The sequence below is a fragment of the Gavialis gangeticus genome, unplaced genomic scaffold (assembly GCF_001723915.1).
Source record: "Gavialis gangeticus isolate Ggan-Ray unplaced genomic scaffold, GavGan_comp1, whole genome shotgun sequence".
Lineage (NCBI taxonomy): Eukaryota > Metazoa > Chordata > Crocodylia > Gavialidae > Gavialis > Gavialis gangeticus.
Genome location: NW_017729029.1, coordinates 67,639,163 through 67,659,034, shown reverse-complemented (window position 1 = coordinate 67,659,034; position 19,872 = coordinate 67,639,163). Strand labels below are relative to the sequence as shown.

At 41.2% G+C, this 19,872-nt stretch overlaps 1 protein-coding gene across 2 annotated transcripts in view; it reads left to right on the top strand.

Moving 5' to 3' along the window:
- The window catches only part of FSTL5 (follistatin like 5), a 777,648-nt gene that overhangs the window by 40,765 nt on the left and 717,011 nt on the right, over positions 1-19,872 (top strand). For both annotated transcript variants that reach the window (XM_019521733.1, XM_019521732.1), the window contains exon 2: positions 4,737-4,866. In XM_019521733.1, coding sequence (XP_019377278.1) covers positions 4,753-4,866 — 114 coding nt within the window. In that variant the 5' untranslated portion in view covers positions 4,737-4,752. The remainder of the gene's footprint in view (positions 1-4,736; positions 4,867-19,872) is intronic.

Genomic DNA, 19,872 nt, shown 5'->3' with positions numbered 1-19,872 from the left:
GACTAATTAACTTCGTAGTAAAGTGCCACGGTCTATACATGTGCCCTTATTAGGGTGCTGTAAATTAATTAACTTTGCCATAGGATAGATAGTACTGCCTGGGACACGTACTATCCTATGGCGGGGTACTTATTTGCACCAAAATGTACGTGTAGACTGTGACTGGGGCTGGCTGGGGCACAAGGCTGCTACAGTGTGGGGGCTGCTTGCTGGTTAGTCCCAGAGTGTAGCACCCTTGTGCCCTAGCCAGTCCCTCTGTCACCTGCCACCACCCGAAGCTGACCCCCAGGCTCCCTGCTCTCGGTCATCATCTTCACATGTGCCTGGGACCTCCGCAGTTTGATTTGCTGCGGTCCCAGTTTGATTTGCTGTCTGGGAGCAGCTGACTCCAGCATGAATTGCACTGAAGTTTAATTAGGCACGCTAATTTCATGTGTAGATGCACCCATCATGTCTTATGAGCAGATCCTTCTGCCAATCCCAGATAAGTGGTTGCAAGAACAGCCCAGGTTGCTCTAGATCTGAACAGATGGATTCTGTCCCTTTCATCTCCCTACACAGCCTCCAAACAATGTCCAGTTACCTGAGCTGCATGACGAGAATATCCGGATTTAAACAGTGACACTTTCAGGTTTCTCTGTATCATAATCAAGTTACAGAGGGTTGGTCTGAATCCCAGGATTTTTAGAATTTGCCCAAAGCAGTCCATAAATGGCCAGTTACTTATTCAAATAAGAATGGCTTTTCTCATGTTTCTTCATTTTGCGTTGAAGACAGTACTTCAAAGTATTATTAAATAAATAATCTCTCTGTTAAGAAAGCTATTTTAAAGCTTCTTCTCTTATGTTAGCTCTTTTTATATGATCAACTCTAAAAATAGCTGTAAATGAGAAATATAAAGTTAAAAATGTAGCATTTTAATTATTTTGAAAGGTTAAATACACTAACTAAAGTATAATTAGCTATAATACTTTATTGGCTATAATGCATTTTTTTAAGCACAAGTCATGAAAGGCCATCTTATGACCTGTTAAACCCAACTCACTGAATTTCATTTGTATTAGGTTTGGTTAGAAGGGACAGGGTTGGGAGGTTTTTTTAAACTACTGGGAATTTTGTGTTTGAATCAGTTCTTTAGAGGTCGCTATTACTAAGATAGCAAGAGTTTCCAAAACTCTGAGTGTTTTCTAAACACAGAATAAAATACATTTTTTAGCTGCAGAATCTAACCCAGACTGATAGTGGCAGTGTACTGTGTGGCATTTGTAAAACATGTGGTCTCATCAGCAGGCTTTCATTATTTTCAAAAGATCTTCATGCTGTAACTTTCCAGGTTTTGTTTTTTTAAATGTTATTTATCATGTCCACAGTATCATAAATGTGTGGAGCACCTTACTGACTGTCTTTAGACAATTGGTATGTAATAAAGTCTTTCAAGCTGAAATCCTTCCCCTACATACCAGGTTCGATAGAACTTGGTAAAGGAAAGTTCCTCACAGTAGGCCTGTGCGAAGCAGCTACTATTCTCTTTGGATTCAGCTTAGGCTGATTTGGGGACCGTGATTCAATTCAAATCACCTCTGAATCTTTTCTAAATCTATTTGGAGGCTTCAGATCGATTCAGACCTTTTTATTGGTCTCCTGATTTGATTCAGATTTGGAGATTCAGCCACCAAATTGGGCTGAATCTCCTCTGAATTGAATCAGCAACTGAAGCTTTGTGCAGCCCTACCTCAGAGGCTGAGACCAGATCCAATCAAGTCATAGTCAGAAATGTTATAAATTATTGAATTTCTGAACCTGTAATGATTCTCAACATTCCTGCTCTTTCATTCTTTACAGAGTAGAGAGTAATGGCTGTTAAGTCATGTACTGATAAATGTTCTAGCCCTTCCCCCTCATGCAGCCCCTGTCTCTTCCCTGTCCGTATCAAGTCCAATTAAATTGAAATATTTATTGTTTTTTCTACAGTCATAGTTCAACTCTTTACACAAGATTCTGATCCCACTTTTTTATACTCTGCATACACACTCAATACAAGGTAGTCCCTGCCTCAAAGCATTTACAATTTAAATAGATAAAACAGAAAAAGGATGCTCCAAAGAAATTATGAACCTGATTCTTGAGATGGGAAATTGAGATGTGCACAATTTTCTGGGCAGAACCAGGAATGAGTCTCTTAAGCCCTAGCCTACCATCTGTGTGAACATTCTTCCTCTTAGTAGGAGATAAGGAACCCCTGAAATTATTCCAAAAATTATGTGTCACTCCATAAATGTGCAGAGTAACAGCAGTGGATCTGGAGGCAAAATCTTGAGCACGGTATCTCAAAAAAAGAAGCTGATCAATAACTTGGAATAATTTTTCTAGCATTTTTCTCATTTTAGCTTATGGATCACTCTGAGTTTGTCAGAGCTGAATGTATTGAGACAAACTGTAAGTTTACAGATGCTAAATTATTGTTCACAAAAATAACTAAGATCTGAATTTGTTACTGGGTTCTTCAATGTGTAGTTCTTCAAATTGTGGCACAAAACATAGATTCAAATGTCTACATGTAGTTTGTGTGCCACTCCCCACAGTTTTGGGTGATGGCTAGCAAACACCTATTCATAGGATATTTATTTATTTCAAGGTGTAATTTTCATAGATAATATATTGTGAATACATTTCAAAGGAAACAAAAAAAAATCCACTAAGCAAATCTTTAATGAGGAAATAGAAAATTTCTTAATCCTAATAGACACCCTGTAAACATAGTTTCCAGGTTCCAGTTTGGGGCTCTGGGCTTCATGGTGGCCTTGTTTTATTATGCTGCCGCTGCAGGACCAGAAGGCTGACAGACTTAACTGATAGGGAACACATTATGTGAGACTTCTTTAGGTAACCTATGGGCACTGGAATAATAGTCTTAAACCATGCTTCTTCCTACTCAATAGTCATGCCACGTTAAATTGAGGTGTAAACATAAAGATAAGACTATACTGTCCTGTGTTCTAGCTATTTTGACTCGCTCTGCAGGTAATAAAAGTTTAGGGAGTCCACTAGAACAATACTGTTTTATGCCAGTGTTCAAACTACTCCCTACGAAACTTTGGAACAATTATTCTATTATCATAGAATCGTAGAAAATTAGGGTTGGAAGGGATGTCAGAAGGTCACCTACTCCAGTCCCTTGTTCAGAGCAGGACCATCCACAATTAGATCCTCCCAGCCAAAGCTTTTTCTAGCTGGGTCTTAAAAACCTCCAAGACTGGAGAGTCCATAACCTCTCGGGGTATCCACTGTTTTGCTACCCTCCAGTGTTTTATCCTGGCCTTGGGTAGTACTCATGAAAATAATCTACAACTCTATTTTGGAGTGTTTGAAACAAAAATGATCAAAGAAAAGTTTTTTTTTTTTTCCCCTCCCTCATATAACTTATCCTGATTTTTACAGCGGTTATATTATGTACTAGAGGAGGACTTTGAGAGTTTAATTAGTGAACTAGGAATACTTATGCAGTGCAGGCATCATCTGTCAACTCATAGAAGCAGCATACATAAGTGTACAATGCTTTGTATACTACTTAGTTTCATTTACCTAGTAGAATAAGTAGACCAGTGAATATATACTGTATTTACCCAAATCCAAGATGACCCCTTCCAATTCAATATGAAGAAAAAAAGCCTCATCCTAGACTTGAGCCCAAAGCAGACAGCTGCTGTGGCTCAGGGTCGGATTCTGGGACAGAGTTGTTACTACTGCTGTTGCCAGGCCAGGCCAGGCCATAGCTCATGCAGTAAGGGAGTGGACATGCAGTTGTGGGGTACGGTTGAGACCATGCAGTGTCTGTTGGGGGGAGGGCTCAGGGGAGACCCTCACTGCAAAGTGTCACCTGTACATCTACTGCCCTGCGTCCCCTACCATGCCACATGAGCCACTCTGGCATGGCCAGGCAGGAGTGGTGGTGACACCTCTGGCTCTCAGCGGTAGGGGAGAGCACAGGGGAGACTGCAGCTCCAACTCTGACTCTGGCCCCAACCCAGGCCTGGGGCTGGAGCTGTGACTGGAGTCAGAGTGAAGCTGCTGCATAGGTTATGGACTAGTAGTGAGGAGCAGGAGGTCAGGGGGAAGGGATTCTGGCTGCCTGCCTTATCCCCAACTGTTTTCCCTATCACAGCAGTAAAAGGGATAAATTTAAGGGACCCTTCAATAATTAGATTCTACACATGAAAAATTATAACAAATGTATAATTTTCCATGTATAGAATCAAATTATTAGGGCATCACTTTAAGTTTGATGTCATCTTGGATTCAGATAAATGTGGTTATTTGAGAGAGAGCATCCAAATACGTCTTGGTATGGGGACAATGTATTTTTGCATACTGATTTATAAACACAAAAATTGGGATGTTATAGATGTTCACCTTTTTGTTCTTTTCAGTTTTAAGAAAATAATATTTTTATTTTTCCTTTGGTGCTTTTTTATGGATTTCCCTTTTCAAGTTTGCTTATTTTCCTTCCTTAAGGCTGTAATACAAGTGCTGTATTCTGATTAGAAAGGATTGAATCCAGTAAAATGCCATTCCAAACACTAACCTTTATTTTTATTTAAAAAACGGGCCATCAGTTGAATAATGATAACTGATTTTGACAAATGAAATTTAAATATTTTGAGCTTTTAATGTATTACTTGTGACAAAATGATGAATTACAATCTGTCATTGATCATTTATCATTTTTATTTTGACAGGAGGAGACCAGTAAGGATGTATATGTGGTGGACAGCTGTTTTATTTCTTGGATGCATTTTGTTGGGAGCAGAAGGGTGGCCAGCCAAGGACTTTAAGCCTTATCAGCCTCTAGTAAGATTACGCCACAAGGTACAAATAATTTTCTGGCGCTCATTGCTTTTGTACTCCACAGCTAAGGAATAATTTCCTCATTAACTTCCAAGTGCTTACATTAATTAGAGTAACATTTGGAAATAAGCTTATTCAGTAATAATATCTTCCAAATGTTGGCCTGATTCAAGTATAAGCTGGACCTTTTATACAAAAATCAAACTATGAAAAGCAGTATTAAATACTGATTCTCTTACCACAAGTTGACTCTTTCTAGAAAATGTGATTCTCTGTTGGCATTGAACCATCATAGCAACTTGAAGTCCACCTTACCCAGCTGCCAGTTTAGGAGGAATAGCAAAGGGAAAAGGGACGTAGCCATGGCTTCTTTGTACCTGGCTGCTCTAAACACCCTTGGGGGCTGTTTGTGGTTGCTGCAAAGTAAAACAGCTCTTAAACTGCTCCAGCATATGCTAGAACGTGCAGCATTATCCTGGTATCTTTAACCCTTTTCCGGCCTCCAAGGTGGTTTAAAGTTACACTTACCCTTTACTTCTGGTTACAGGTCCAGTGTACATCAATGGAAAGTCAGGGCCATTATTTGTATTAAACAGCTATGCATTTTGAACATGTGAATAATTTATCATTGGGTACAAAGAGTAGGGATTAATCATGTGTCAGCTGCTCCACAGCAACTGCTCACATGCACACTTCCTGCAAGGAAACTGAAAAGTAAACATAAGTAACTTATTTCTCTTTCATTAAAGCTTAAGCTACTGCACTTCATCTTCCACTTACTGCAGACAAAAAGCATATACTCCCCTAACTCCCCCCCAGAAACACATAAGCTATTCCATGGTAGAACTCTATTCCATTTTACCTATGGTGAATTATTCATCTGTGCATTCCTCAGTCTCTGGAGGTTAAACTTGTAAGTGACATTATTGGGAGTGAGGTTGAGTAAGGACTGAATGAATTGGCCTAATAATCTACTCTGTGTAAAACATATTTCTCTCACAGGGAAGATTAATATATAAAATGTAATTTCAATAGAATACAGTACCAAATGCTCTCATACTGTAATGAACTCAGTAGATCCTAATTATGCAAACACTTGCATATGTGCTTAACTTTAAGCATATAAGTATTTCTGCTGATTACCTGCCATGACCAAGACCTTAAATTCATTAATTCATTTTTATATGCATACTATCAACATAGCACACCTTGCTATTATAGCAGAGAAAAATGAAAAGCAAGAAAAAATAGATTAAAACTCAGAGGAAATTCACAGAGAGAGGCAGACATGGAGGGTCACCGTGCAAAGACCAAAGAAAAACTCCTTAGATTGTCTACCTTCATTTCCAAGAGGAGTGGAGAAAAATGCCAAGATGGGAATAAAAACAGGAGATGAGAAACAATGAACTAATTTTGGACTTATGGGTGCAGGAGTCCACCCAGGGACATGGGAGTCACCCGCACATGTCCCTCTGAGCAGGCATAGTCCCTTTGGCTGATGATGATGGTGGGGGGAGCAAAGGCATGCTTGCCTGTGCCTGGCAGCTAATCAGGTGTGGCTTGGCTATGCTTGGCTGCACTTGCCAGTCTCTGGCAGCGCAGAGAGCTCAACAGGAGGCATGCAAGAGTGCCTCCAACCTGCTGCCCTTGGCCAGTGCAAGCAGCCTGCATGCCCCACCAATAAAGGGTGAACAGGTGTTCTGTTTGCTACCCAATTAACTTACGCTGCTTACAGAAACACGCATATAGTTGATCGATTCTGCCTCAGGGTTTTTGAAAATCTGTACTTAGCGAAAGTGTTTACTTATGGTTCATCATAGGTGCCAAAGGTATCAACACAAAATGAGAACACAGGTGAACGACGCTAGAAGTGCAGTCTAGTAAACAAATAAAGGATGGCGGAATTCTTAATTCTAACCAGATAGGACATTTATTACAGTAAAATTTAGCTTTTCAGAGCTGGTAAAAAGAATGTGCATGTGATATTTGAGGGTGCTGACAGATGTGAAAATAAACCCCAAAACACCACACTTTACAGGAAGAGGAACTGCATTAGTTTGACCCAGCTCTGCAGCATTTTTTATCTAATAGCTGATTCAATCATCTATTAGAGAAAAACACCAAAAAGCTCTGGTGGACTGCCCAATCTATACAGAAGTTGGGCAAGCTAGGTCAAACTAACACAATGCCTCTTTTGGGCATGCTCTGCACTTGTTGCGGGTGCACATCAAACTTAAAGTAAAGCACCATTTATTTAGGGTGGGTGGGTTTGCCCTCTGTAAACAGCCTGTACTTCTGCTATCCACAGAGACTTACAATATTAGACTCCTTATGGGCAGTTGATCCAAAGGCACTGGCTCTGGTGCTCTTTTCTCCAGTGTAATATGACTGACTTCAGTCAAGTTACTTTTGTTTGGCATTACTAAAAGGGAAAAAAACATCAGGCCCAGTATCCTTGAAAGGAATGTTAAAAAGGAAGATGTTTTATTTTACAGCAGAACTATACTGTATATTTTTGCTTCTTTGACAAAAAAGGATAAAATTAAAGTATAAAAAGAAGAAAGTGAATGATAAAATGAAGAGGTTAAATGGAAAAAGAGTAGAAAGAAACTAAGAAAGAGAAAATGTATTCTGATTTTTAGCCAGGAAAATATTGTTTATTTTCTGAAAAAAATGTTTCTACGTGATAAAATGATCTAGCATAGTTAGCTTCTTAATAATATAGGAATATATAAATATACAAGAAATTGAATTTAGGGCAGGTTCCACATGCAGATGGTTTAAGTCAACTCAGGCACAGATGCATGGTCCAAGTGTGTGTTTATGTATAGCTAATATATATATAATTGTGTGATAGGTACTGTAACAATCTATTTGAGAGTTTCTACTTCTTTCAAGCATTTTGTATCTGCAGTGTTTAGATTACGTTTATTTATGTAAATGACAACAATCACAAATACAACAAAGTGTGCTGGCTACTGAACGAATAACGTGTGCATAGTTTATGGAGACGTAGGATGTAACCAAATGAGGATTAATTGTTTCTGTAGTACTGGAAAGCTTAACCAATGACTACAATCCAACCAGAAGACTTCAACTGGGAGATAACAAGGGAAAAATGGCCCATTTTTTCTAATTTAACTCAGAATAATGATTGATTGACAGCTTGATTTAAATAGTTGCCATTTACAATAGTAGTTTTTCATATTCACAAAGCTAGTTTTGTACAACTGTTACAAGATGATATAGGAAAACCCAATTAGGTTAATATATAGCAATTAATATATGTGTGTGTATAGGTGCAATATGTGGGATCAAAACCTAATACTGAAAGGTCTGTATAAATGAACCTTAGAGCAGATTTTAGCTAAAATCTATTTTGCTGTGAAAGGAGATTATTGAGAATTAAAATGTCACAATGATACACACACATACAAAATAGCTTCCAAGAATATTACCAGGGAAAGATATAGTTGCCAATGAAGGCAGCAACATCCATGCTAAAGATAATGAAAAAGGGGAAAGAATCTTTAATCCAGTAGTTTAATGGGCTTAGTAGTGAAGTGTATTTTGAATTATAAATTCTTCAAATCTCACTAGTTAATGCTGAGGATATGAATTCCCTAGAAATACTGTGGACATTTAGCTAGCTGAAACCACCTTATTTAAGAAAACATACATGTACATCTTTGTCCCTCCAGAGTCCATATTCACCATAAAGGCACTATGCACAGAAGGAAAAGAGGAAACCGAATCACAATTTTTTTTTTTACTGTAAAGATATTTCAGAGAGCAAGTAGGTCCATGACAGGCTTCCAGAAACACCACATGACTTTATACAGCTGTACTTCCACTTGTTTCTTTTTTCCTGGTCCAACAGACTCCTTCCCTCTTTCTCTTAATAAGAAAATGGAGCAGAATGACCCTAACTTTTGGTTAGGAGACCCAGAAGTGTCTGAGTACTTTGATTGCTGTGGTTGGTAGAAGGGAAAGACAAGGCAGAAAAAAAAAATCCTGTGTACAGAGTAAACCTTATACAGTGTATCTAGCAGACCATTCTATTACTGTTCTTTTCCTTCAGCCTCCATTGTCCTACCTTCAGTTTGCCTGGGTTTGCATATTATCTGCAATAGGTAATGTATGAGAAAAGGTAGATTGGCAAAGTCAGGCTGATTCAGACTGATTAGGGCACAGGTGTTCCAATTCTTATGCCATGACAAGTCCTTCCTGAATGGGAGGATGGGAAGTCTGCAGTGGGAATTGTCAACCCTGCTGTGTGACATGACAGGTGCAGGATTTTCCTAAGGAATTGCTGAAGAGGAAGATCCAGAGGGGGTGCAGTGGCATGACTGGACCTTGCCATGAAAGCTTCTGGGGAACTTTCAGTTAGGTACAGACAGTCAAAAAGCCTGAGGTTGAACTGATTCGGCCTTTGCAGGTTAATCTAAGCTGTGGAGCATGAACCAAATAGTAAATGGACAGACATTCACTTCTGATGAGGGAAATGCAACCACAAGGCTGAAGTGGCTCAAGCCGGAAGCTTCAGGGTGCTAGAGCATGCCTGTCAGCCACTGCCAAAGGGGAGGGAAGAGAGAGAATAGAGACTTTTTTCCCCTCCCTGCTGGACTAGAGGAGGCATGGCCAGGCACCAGCCTGGGGCTAGCACACTGGGGTGAGGGTTTAAATCACCTCCCTGGCCCACATGGGACTCCAGCTTGGGACTGCAGTGGGCCGGGAGGGGCAGTGCCTGCCAGGCTTCTGCCCCCCTGCACTCAAGGGAGGGGGAACAGCTGCTGCTAGATTGAAGAGGGGGGTGGGGTGGGGTGGGGAAAAAGGTAGTAGCATTGAATTCATAAAAGCTTGAACAAAAATAGTCCTTTCTCTGAAGCGACCATGTACTGAGCACAGAATTTTGCAACCTCAAGCACATGACAAAACAACCAAAACCTTTGCCTAAGCTAAGATATAGCCCAGTAAAACACAGTGAGACATGAGTGAGTCATGCTGCCTTAGTCAGGAGGAGCACATTCCTCCCATGACTGATCCTGCTGACTGGGGGAGGCCCCTCTGTGGCCTATCACTGCAGCTGCTTTCGGGAGTGGCTGCGGCCACTTCTGGGAGCAGCTGCAGTGATTGGCGGTCACTCCCACCAGCTCCCCCTGCCCATTGCCTAAGCAGTGAGCACAGCCAGTCAGGGGCTGTGCCTGCACTCTCAGGGGGTGTACATGCACCTCCGTGCACCCGCCACACATCACCACTGCATTGAGAGCACACACAACTTAGTCTAACTTAATTGGAATGTAGTAAAACAAAAAGACAAGTCTTTGCTTAGATATTCCAGTCTCCCACCTTTCACAGCTTCTGCTTTATAATATAAATGTAGTTCACTGCTTTCTTTGGTTACACCAACCCAGGCAGTCTAGGACCCTCTTCTGTTCCCATAGCTCCGTCTCCGGCACATACATGTGATGATTGTGCCAGGTTTTTGTCAACACCTCCCACTGCTCAGTCTGGTCTTGCAGGGTTTGGCTGTGTGCTCACAGGTGGTAAGGGACCAGCCCAGTTCCCGAGTCTCTTCCCCCTCCCCCATGGCCTGGGGGAGCTGAGAGAAATCACTCCGTGCCCTCCCCTTACCAGCTGCTTACTTTAATCTTTGCCAGAGGTGGGAAGGGGTGGAGTCTTTTCCTTATGAAGGGACCTATCTTGACCCTTCCTCCACTAAGGCTCTGGATAGGAAAACACCTTCTGCTAGGTAGATGGGTCAATAATTGAGAAACAATCAAAATTGTTAGCCCCATACTGCAGTCTTGATGTCTCTTGATGGCCCTTCAATTAACATTTTTAACAAGGTCTTAGTTACCTTTGCTGTGCAGGCAATGGTTTGACATGCAGTTGTAAAAGAACTGGCTGAAATAAGCTATTTCCCTGCCCCCTTTGCTATGCCAGTTTAAGTCAGTTTCTGATCACTTAAACCAGTTTATATGTAACTTCTGTCCCTAGCCTTCTGGAGTCCTGAAAGCACATAAAAATCCCCCTCTCACCTTCCCCTTTGTGCTCAAAGGTATGCCCCATCCTCAGCCAGAAGCTGCTGCTTTCCCTGCTGTCTTCAGGGTAGGTGAAGGTTCAAAGCTGCTCCTACCTGCTTCAGCCAGGCTAGATCAGGGGTTCGCACATGTATGTTCTCCCTCCCCATGCCTCCTTTCAGGGAACTGTGCAGGGTGAAGAAACCCACCACCCCACCCATTGCCACTGCTACCACTGTTACAATGCCCAGCAGAGTCCAAGTCCCACACAGCCTGGCTGAAATGGGCAAAAATGGTTTTGATGCTTCCCCCACTGCTGGGAAAGCAGAAAAAGCTGCAAAACCAGGTAGGGAAGGAATGGAAGGAGAAAGAAAGTGACATGTCTTTGAGTATGGAGGGGAAGGAGATGTTAGAAAAGTCCCCAGAGTCTCCCATGGTGCAGTCCAATGTCACCAGGGGGTACAGTGTAGGAAGGAGGCTGGAAGCGAGGGGTGAAGCCACACCTGCAGCATGTGTGGCTCTCCTCTCCCCCACTTTTCCCAGATCCTGGATGTAACCCCGGACTGCTGACCTCTCTTTACTCGAGGAACTAAGGAAATTTTGCCAAACTCTGTTCCAGTATTTAATTTATTATTCTTTGTTTAACACTGTGTGGTAAGCCGTCTTTCAGTGCCCGCATGCGTCAGTTCTGGTGCTGGGCTGCAATGATCCCTTGGCCAGCCTGATTGTATGGGTGGTCACCGGTGTGAAGCATCATTATCAATACCTAAATTACATTCCATGAGAACCGTGGAATTCTTTTCTGGTAAAGTTTTCCAGTTCTGTTTATACTATATCAGATATCAAATTTTGGTGGATCCACAAATCAGAAATTATTTCACCTGAGGAAGTATAATCCTATTCATATTATTACTTGAAAATGCTAAGAGTTTCAGAAGTTGTATTTTCAATATCTAGCATCTGAAGTGGCAAATTGGCTTTCCAGTGTTGGGTCCCCTTCTGGCTTCTGAAATCTATCTAATGGAATATAATTCAGTTATTTGCAGCTTTTCCTCACCATGCATATGATTTTACAAGAGTTCAGGCCTTTCTGTAATAGCATGTAAATTAAGGTCAAATATTTGAACATATGAATGATACTTGAACTAATATAACACAGGGTAGCTGGGAAATTGCTAGATATCAAGCAACTGTTTTTGTTGATTATCTCCTTTTCATTCAGAAACAGCCTATTTTGTGTATACAATCATAAACTTCCAAGCATTGCTACATACCAAAGCATTTGTGTTATTCAAGGAGGATATTTCTAAGTATGTTTTTCCATTGTTAACTTCAGAACAATGGAAATAAACATTTCTATCTTAATTATGCAATATTATGCGGTGCTATTAGCATGTCCTCGGTAGTTCTGTTCAAAAGAACATTGTTAAAATTCTGTCATGCATTAAAAAGAAAAATGAACAAAATTCATGTCCTCACTGAGGTTATGAATATACAGAAGTTGTTGTTGGTGTAGGAGGAATTTCATTGATGTAGATTACAGCAGAATATTTTTGAAACAGCTCACTGTTGGCCTACTTCTGCTCCCACTCCCTGGTCTGCTACCCCCCACAGACTGCCTTTAGTAAAAACAGAGTAAGGTCAGTACTTAGCACATCTGAAAATTCCTTTTCAAATTGTCTTTTCTGATCAAGATTGACACATAATTTCATCCACTTATGCAAGAGGACATTGGTGTCTGTGTTTGAATGATATTTGACTTACATGTTTTGCATGTTATTCCTGGTTCTTCATTAGTCAAAACACTAAAAAAAATTTGTAAAGGCTTTTCCATTTGGGAACTATCTTGCGTTGCTGGTGAGCTGTTGTAGATAATTTATTAATACTAAGTCTCCCATCTGAAATCATTTGAAAGTACTTCTAGCATCCTAATGAATTTTCTGCTGATGACATGGATAGTTGTGGCAGTGAAGGCAATGTGTAAGCATTTCTTCACTTGACAGGCATATGATATGAGGTTTCAAGGTGTAGATGTAAAAAGAATAAATACAACTAAATTAAACACTGAAAAGTGGCTTATGCTACCTTGCCAGAGGCTAAGAAATATAGAATGATCTCTATATATCTACATGTATATATTACTGCTGGTTAACTGAGATGTAGCAGATATATGGCAGATAAAAGAACAAGGAACAATTCTGTCGAGTTGCAGCAAAGGAATTTTAAGTTAAATATTATGAAGAACTTTCTCACTAGGAGGAAAGTAAAAACACTGAAACAGGTTACCCAGAGAGGTGGTAGAATCTCCATCATTGGAGGGTTGAACTCGATGACCTCCTGAGGTCCCTTCCCCCCCTAATTTTCTATCATTCTATAGCTGCAGACAAAACTGCAGCTCCCACATCTAACTCATGGTGCTTCACAGAAAGCACCACAAGTTGACCAATCCTCCTGACCCAAATGACATTAGCTGTTGGATCAGGATGGTGGGGGATCAAGGTCTATTTTGGAGCTGATCCAAGGAGAGAGCCTATGCCTCTGCACCCTCTTTCCCCAGCTCCCCCACTCCTCCTCCCCACTGCCATTCTGTCTCAGGATGGGAGAGGGAGAAGGCAGGGGAGGAAGGTCCATTCTAGGGTTTCCCTAGCTGTGCTAGAGTGGGGGGGAGTGGATTGCGCTGGGTAACCCCCAAAACAAGATCCATCTGCTCCCTTCCCCACCTACTTTTCTGAAAATGGCACTGGGAGCAGGGCTGTTTGCCTCAGCCAAGTCCTGCTCCCAATGTGCACAGACCAAAGTTAATGAAGGTGCTCTGCTCTGGAGCTTGTTCATCTGAACTCTCATGTAATGAAGTTTCAGATTGTTATGGGATGAGGCCCTTTTAAATTACTCTACAGTCATGCACTTGTGTTTGGTCATGGCTGTAAAGTGCATTTAGGGGCCAGAATGGGTGAAAATTGCCACTTATGCCTGTGCCTTTTGTATATATAAACCTCTCCCTTCTATGCTGTAAAATGTTTAACCAGCTAATTCTTGAAAAGTATGTGAAATTGTTCTAACATGATGCATCATTGGCCATGTTTAGTGAGTATTATATTTAGTTTTTGATTCCTATAAGAGAGAAGACAGCTAGAAAAAATAGCTGAGCTATCTACCATCACTGAAATAGCTTTTGCTTTAAGATCGTATATCTGTTCTCAAATAAATGGGGACAGTTAGTAGTTTCCTGTTTTACAGAAGTTCACCATCACTAAAATTTTCTAACTATTTCTGCAGGTCAGACTGTTTCCTTTTTGTCATCATATGAAAAATATACTTTATTAGAAAAATGACACAAATAAGAAAATAAAAACTTTTGTAAACAGAAAGGAATACATACAAATTAGCAGAATACTCTGGGAATATAGCTATATTGATAAAATACACTTTTCATTAAAAAAATGGAAAGTATTATCTATGGTAATGTGTGTCAGGAAATGGGAGTCTTCATAAGAATGTTGCATATTCCAACATGGACCATGTTATACGAGTTTCTAAGGTTACATTTTCACTTGGGGCATTATATTCAGAAAAGACCACATCAAAATGCTGCTCTAAGATTCAGAGATAAGTCAAGCAGGAAAAGCCCAAACTATCAAGGCTCCAAACAATTCCAAACAAGTTAGAAATATACAATTATATCCAGAAGTTCTGCTTCCCTATAAGCCCTGAGAATCCATATAATTTTATCCCCTTAAATCCTCCATTGTAGAAAAAATTGCTTTTTGTTGAAGCAGGATGCAGCTGTGAATCCTAGTGTTTGTCTATAATGTATCAGTGCTGCTCTCAGTATGAAAATAACATGAGAAGTATTTATCCAATAGGCGCTTATGCTCTGCATATATGGTCCTTTTAATATTTACAAGCCCAGAGACTGGGATGCAAATTCTAAGGTTTCCCTTAAGCTTATACGCTGACTTTTTTCTTTTCTTTTCTTTCCTTTTCTTTTCTTTAGTCCTATCATCTTATAAAACTAAACATATTATTCTCCTCTTTCACACAGATATGAATAACATTTTACTTTTGAATCTGATGTTAACTCTTTCCTGTGGCCCCTAGGGTAGTGACAGATGTGACATTTGTTGTGCAGTCAGCCCCTTGAAAATGCTCCACAGCTGTGCCATGACACACATTCAGTGAGGCATCAGCTGAAGGTGCTCCAAAGCGGAGTGCCTTAGGTAACTTCTATCAATCTCTGTGTGTGGTCGGGGCTAGGCTGATGCAGCTCAGCCCCACACCCAGAGCTGGCTGCAGGAAGAGAAACAAGGAAGGGGGGGTGGGGCGGGGGAGAGCTGTGGGCTGGGATTTGACCATAATGGGATTTGACCAGAATGAACTGGAGAGGGTGTGGGTAGATTGGAGCTCCCCTGCTTCATGGCCCTGTAGGACTAGGGGAAAGAGGCTGTGGGCATGCTTTTGCTCTTGGTCAGTTCCAAAGTGGAGCTTGCTTTCCCCTCTTCCTCCTCCAATCCAACAGTGAACATCTGTTGTCTTGAGGCAGGGGGGCGTTGCTCTAACTCATGGAGCTTTCTGTGAAGGGCCGTGTTAGAGTGGGGAGCTGCATATCTGTCAGTGCCTTTTAGTTTTATAATGACATGGCTTTTTTAAGCGGTACTGTTATAATTACCATATCGTAGTTGATACTTGTTGAAAATACCAATCACAGAAAAACTGCTTGTCTGGAGAAGTGTAAGGAGAGTAAAACTGTAAAGATTCCTTTACAGAGTTCCTTTCCCATTGCCTCTTTTGCTACCTAACCCTACTTTATAGAAGTAAGTTATATTTTCGAATACAAAGTGTCCATTCTCCAAGAGTCTAGGGCTACTTATGCAAAGGATCTGTGCTTCCATTATAGCTCCCAGTGTTACCCAATGCCAGCTCACTGGCAGCATCTGGCTATCTTCCTGGCAGCATCTATCTTGGACAGCTTTCATGAGGGCAATGAAAATGGTTAGGGGGCTGGGGCACATGATTTATGAGAAGCTGAAAGAACTGGGTTTATTGGACTTTTACATACACACATTTTCATCCCACGATGTGCCAGAGATCCAGCAGGTTGGAGCACAGTCAGTTAATCAAGTCTGCTCCACGTGTGAGCTGACATGCACTGCGCTGCATTGCATGCAGTTGTATAAGTGGTGAAATGCATGTTAGTGCACAGAAAATGGCAGTGGTGAGCTGCCACCATTTTCAATGCTGATGTATAAGCAGCAAAATGCGCAACTTTTAAAACTGCTCAGCGCTGTGGCACAAGCATGTGTACAAATACCCATTAAGTCTGCAAAAGAGAAGCCTTGAGGCAGGTCTTTAACTACCTGAAGGGATTCCAAAGATGATGGAGCTAGACAGTTTTAAGTGGTGACAGATGACAAAACAGGGAGCAATGGTCTCAAGTTGCATCAAGGAAGGTTTAGGTTGGGTATTAGGAAAAACTTTCTCACTGACAGCGTGGTGAAGGACTGGAACAAGTTGTCTAGAGAGGTGGTAGAATCTCCATCCTTGGAGGTTTTTAGGATCCGACTCAACAAAACCCTGCCTGGAATCATCTAGCTGGGGATGGTCCTACTTTGAGCAGGGGCTTGGACTAAATGACCTCCTGAGGTCCCTTTAAACCCTAATTTTCTATGATTCTATATTTCTTTGACTCTATCTGACCCTTTTCAAATAATTTGATGGCAACAGGGATGAAGTAAATACATCTTTCGGCATCATCCCCAGTCGCTGACTCTGGCTGGGATGGTTGTCAGGTATTGAGCATGAAGTAGGTGACCATGTTAGACCCCTTCTAGCCCTAATTTTCTATGATCCTATGACCCCATAGAGAGATGATGACCTCTATATGTATGATCTATCACTTAATTAGCATTCTTTCCTAACATCACAAGTTATATCATGGCAATAAGAATAAAATAGAAGTCAAGCATGTTCTTGGGTGCTCATGTTTTTGTCACAAGTTAATTTAATAATCTGGCCTCACATTGCTGTATCAGAGGAGTTCCTTGTTAGATGGGAGTGGGTTCTGTGGAGGCAGTTTATGATATGAACAAAATGAGTATTTTCTTTTGTTTTCTTTTTTTTAGCCATGAATAAAACACAATTTGTTTTGAAGTACTCTTTTTGCTTATTTTAAGCAAATAGCTGCACTAGAATAGATTTATGCAAAAACAGGATTTTTTTTCTTGGATTCCTACTCAAAAAACAGATCTCAGATCATGACAAGTACCTGATTCTTGAAGTAACCGGCACCTTATAAGTAAGCAAAGTCCTGCTTCTTCCTCTTCGCTTTACCTGCCTCCTGCTACCTGCCAACTTTTCTATATCTATTCCTTAACTAGTCTCATCTCTTCTTTTTTTTTCACTCAAGACTTCTGAATTAGTTCAGCACTGCATTAAGGGTACACACAGACACTCAAAAGCTTTACTTTAAGCCACATGATCATAGACTGGGGTCAGCTTCTGCATATGTTCGCCAGTGCTGGGAACTGTGCCAGAAACCTAAGCTAAGTAACTTGGCAAAGGGGGAGGGGGATGGTTATGATGGGGGCCAGAGCTAGCAGATCTGCTAGGGCTAGGGGAAAGCATTGGTGGGATTGAGGGAGATCTGTGGAGGAGGTTATACATCTGGAGCTGGGGAGGGCTAGGGAGCTATAATTAACCTGGTCAAGGTCAGGGTAGGAAGAGTGCAGCCTCAGGGCTGGGGCCAGTGGCTGGGCTTTCCCAGCTCTGGGGCTGTGCTCCAAATGTGCAGATGTTTGGTAGATTTTGCTATCCCATTCCTGATCTAAATGAGTTCATCTCAGGTGAACTAAGTTAGATCAGGCTGGCCACTTTTTGCCCAACTTAACCTCCCCAACATCTGCACAGATCAGCACTTAGATCTTTCTAAAGCTAGTTAGGTTGATCTAAATGCAATGTCTGCACATACCCTTAAAATTTACCCTGTCTCGCTGTCTGTTTTTTCCTGTTCATTCCTTATAGTCTTCTCCTCATGATAACAGTTTTTATTATCCAGAGGATGATGGTACACATACTCCATTGTCTGGTAAATAATAAAAAATGGATTTCTGCCTTCTTTATTGTGGTTCCCTTCTTATTTGAGTCTACTTTATCCCTCCTATGGAGTATGAAATTTTGAGTAGTGAAGGGACAAAATAAGTTTTTGGGCTAGTGATTTACAGGAACAGATCTAAGTATCAGATGTGGGTGATCTGTACACATAAGTAATCCATATTATCACTTGTCCTCTGTGAGTAATGGTTCCAGACCTTACACATTAATTAATGTTATGTAAAATATAAAACTCAAACTCAAAATCTTATAAAATTATAAGCATGTAGGAGGAATTTCAGTCAATCTAACTTTTAACAGTGATATACTCCAAATTCGCATCCCCTTGAATCCCCTTATTTCAAACTAGTGATAAGCTATCTAGCATGTTGTTCATTAGTAAAATTTCTATTCTGTTCCAATTAGTAAAGCACTGTATTATAAGTCAGAGGAAATTTGTATAAATTTTGGATTTTTGAACACCAACCCACCATATATCTATACAGTTACACACTTTCAATAGGTAAAATATAATGCTGGTACTGCTATACCTTAAAAGGGCAACTTATAAAATACTACTTTTTTCTTGCATGTATAATTGAATGCAGTTTGATTCAGAAATTAGATATGACTACTTTTTAAGTAATATATTTGTTTATTTTAAGTATTTTAAAAATCCCTAATATTTTATGTGGGCTGAAAAAAACAAAACTTTTCACAAAAAATGGTTTCACTTTTAACATCAGGAAAAATGTCAAAACTTTTCACTCCCAATCTTTACTGGCTGATTTAACCTGAAGTTCCTCAAAGGAAAGCAAGCATGTTCAGGATGGATTTGGGAGAAACTCTGCCAAGCCTAGGGTCAGGGAGGACTGGGTTAGAGAACTTCTGGAGGGGCTGGTTATGTTCAAATCAGTAGGTCCAGATGCTCTCCACCCCAGGGTGCTGAGGGAATTGGCAGGGGTTATCGCGGGGCCCCTGGCATGGCTTTACGAGCACTTGTGGTGCTCTGGCCAGGAGCCGGACAACTGAAAGAGGGCCAACATGGTCCCCATCTTAAAAAAGGGAAGAGGGAGGACCTGGGCCCATTAGTCTTACTTCAATCCTGGGGAATCTCTTTGAGAAGATTATTGAGGAGCACACCTGTGATGGGCAAGCGGCGGGGATGATGCTCAAGGGCAACCAGCATGGTTTCATTAGGGGCAGGTCCTGTCAGACCAACCTGATTGCCTTCTACGATCAGGTCACAAATCATTGGATGCAGGGGTAGCAGTGGATGTAGTCTTTCTGGATTTCAGGAAAGACTTTGACACTGTCACCCACCCCATTCTCATTAAAAAGCTAGGTGACTGTGGCATTGATGCCTACACAGTCAGATGGATTGCAAATTGGCTGAGGGGTCATACTCAGAGAGTGGTGGTGGATGGGTCATTTTTGACCTGGAGGGAAGTGGGCAGTGGAGTCCCTCAGGGCTCGGTCCTTGGGCCCGCACTGTTCAATTTCTTTATTAGAGACTTGGATGATGGGGTGAAAAGTAGCCTGTTTAAATTCACAGATGACACCAAGATTTGGGGTGTGGTGGGCATGCCAGAAAGGAAGGACAGATTACAGCAGGACCTGGACAGGTTACAGGGGTGGGCAAATGAAAATAGGATTGGATTCAATACTGAGAAGTGCAGGGTGCTGCACTTGGGCAGTAGGAACCAGCAGCATACCAATAGTCTGGGGAATTCCCTTCTTGAAAGCACAGTGGCAGAAAGAGATGTTGGAGTCATTATTGACTCTGAGATGAACATGGGCTGATAATGCGAGAACAGTCAGTAGGGCTAACCATACCTTGTCCTGCATCCACAGATGCATCACAAGCAGGGCCAAGGAGGTGATCCTCCCCCTCTATGTGACACTGCTCAGGCTGCAG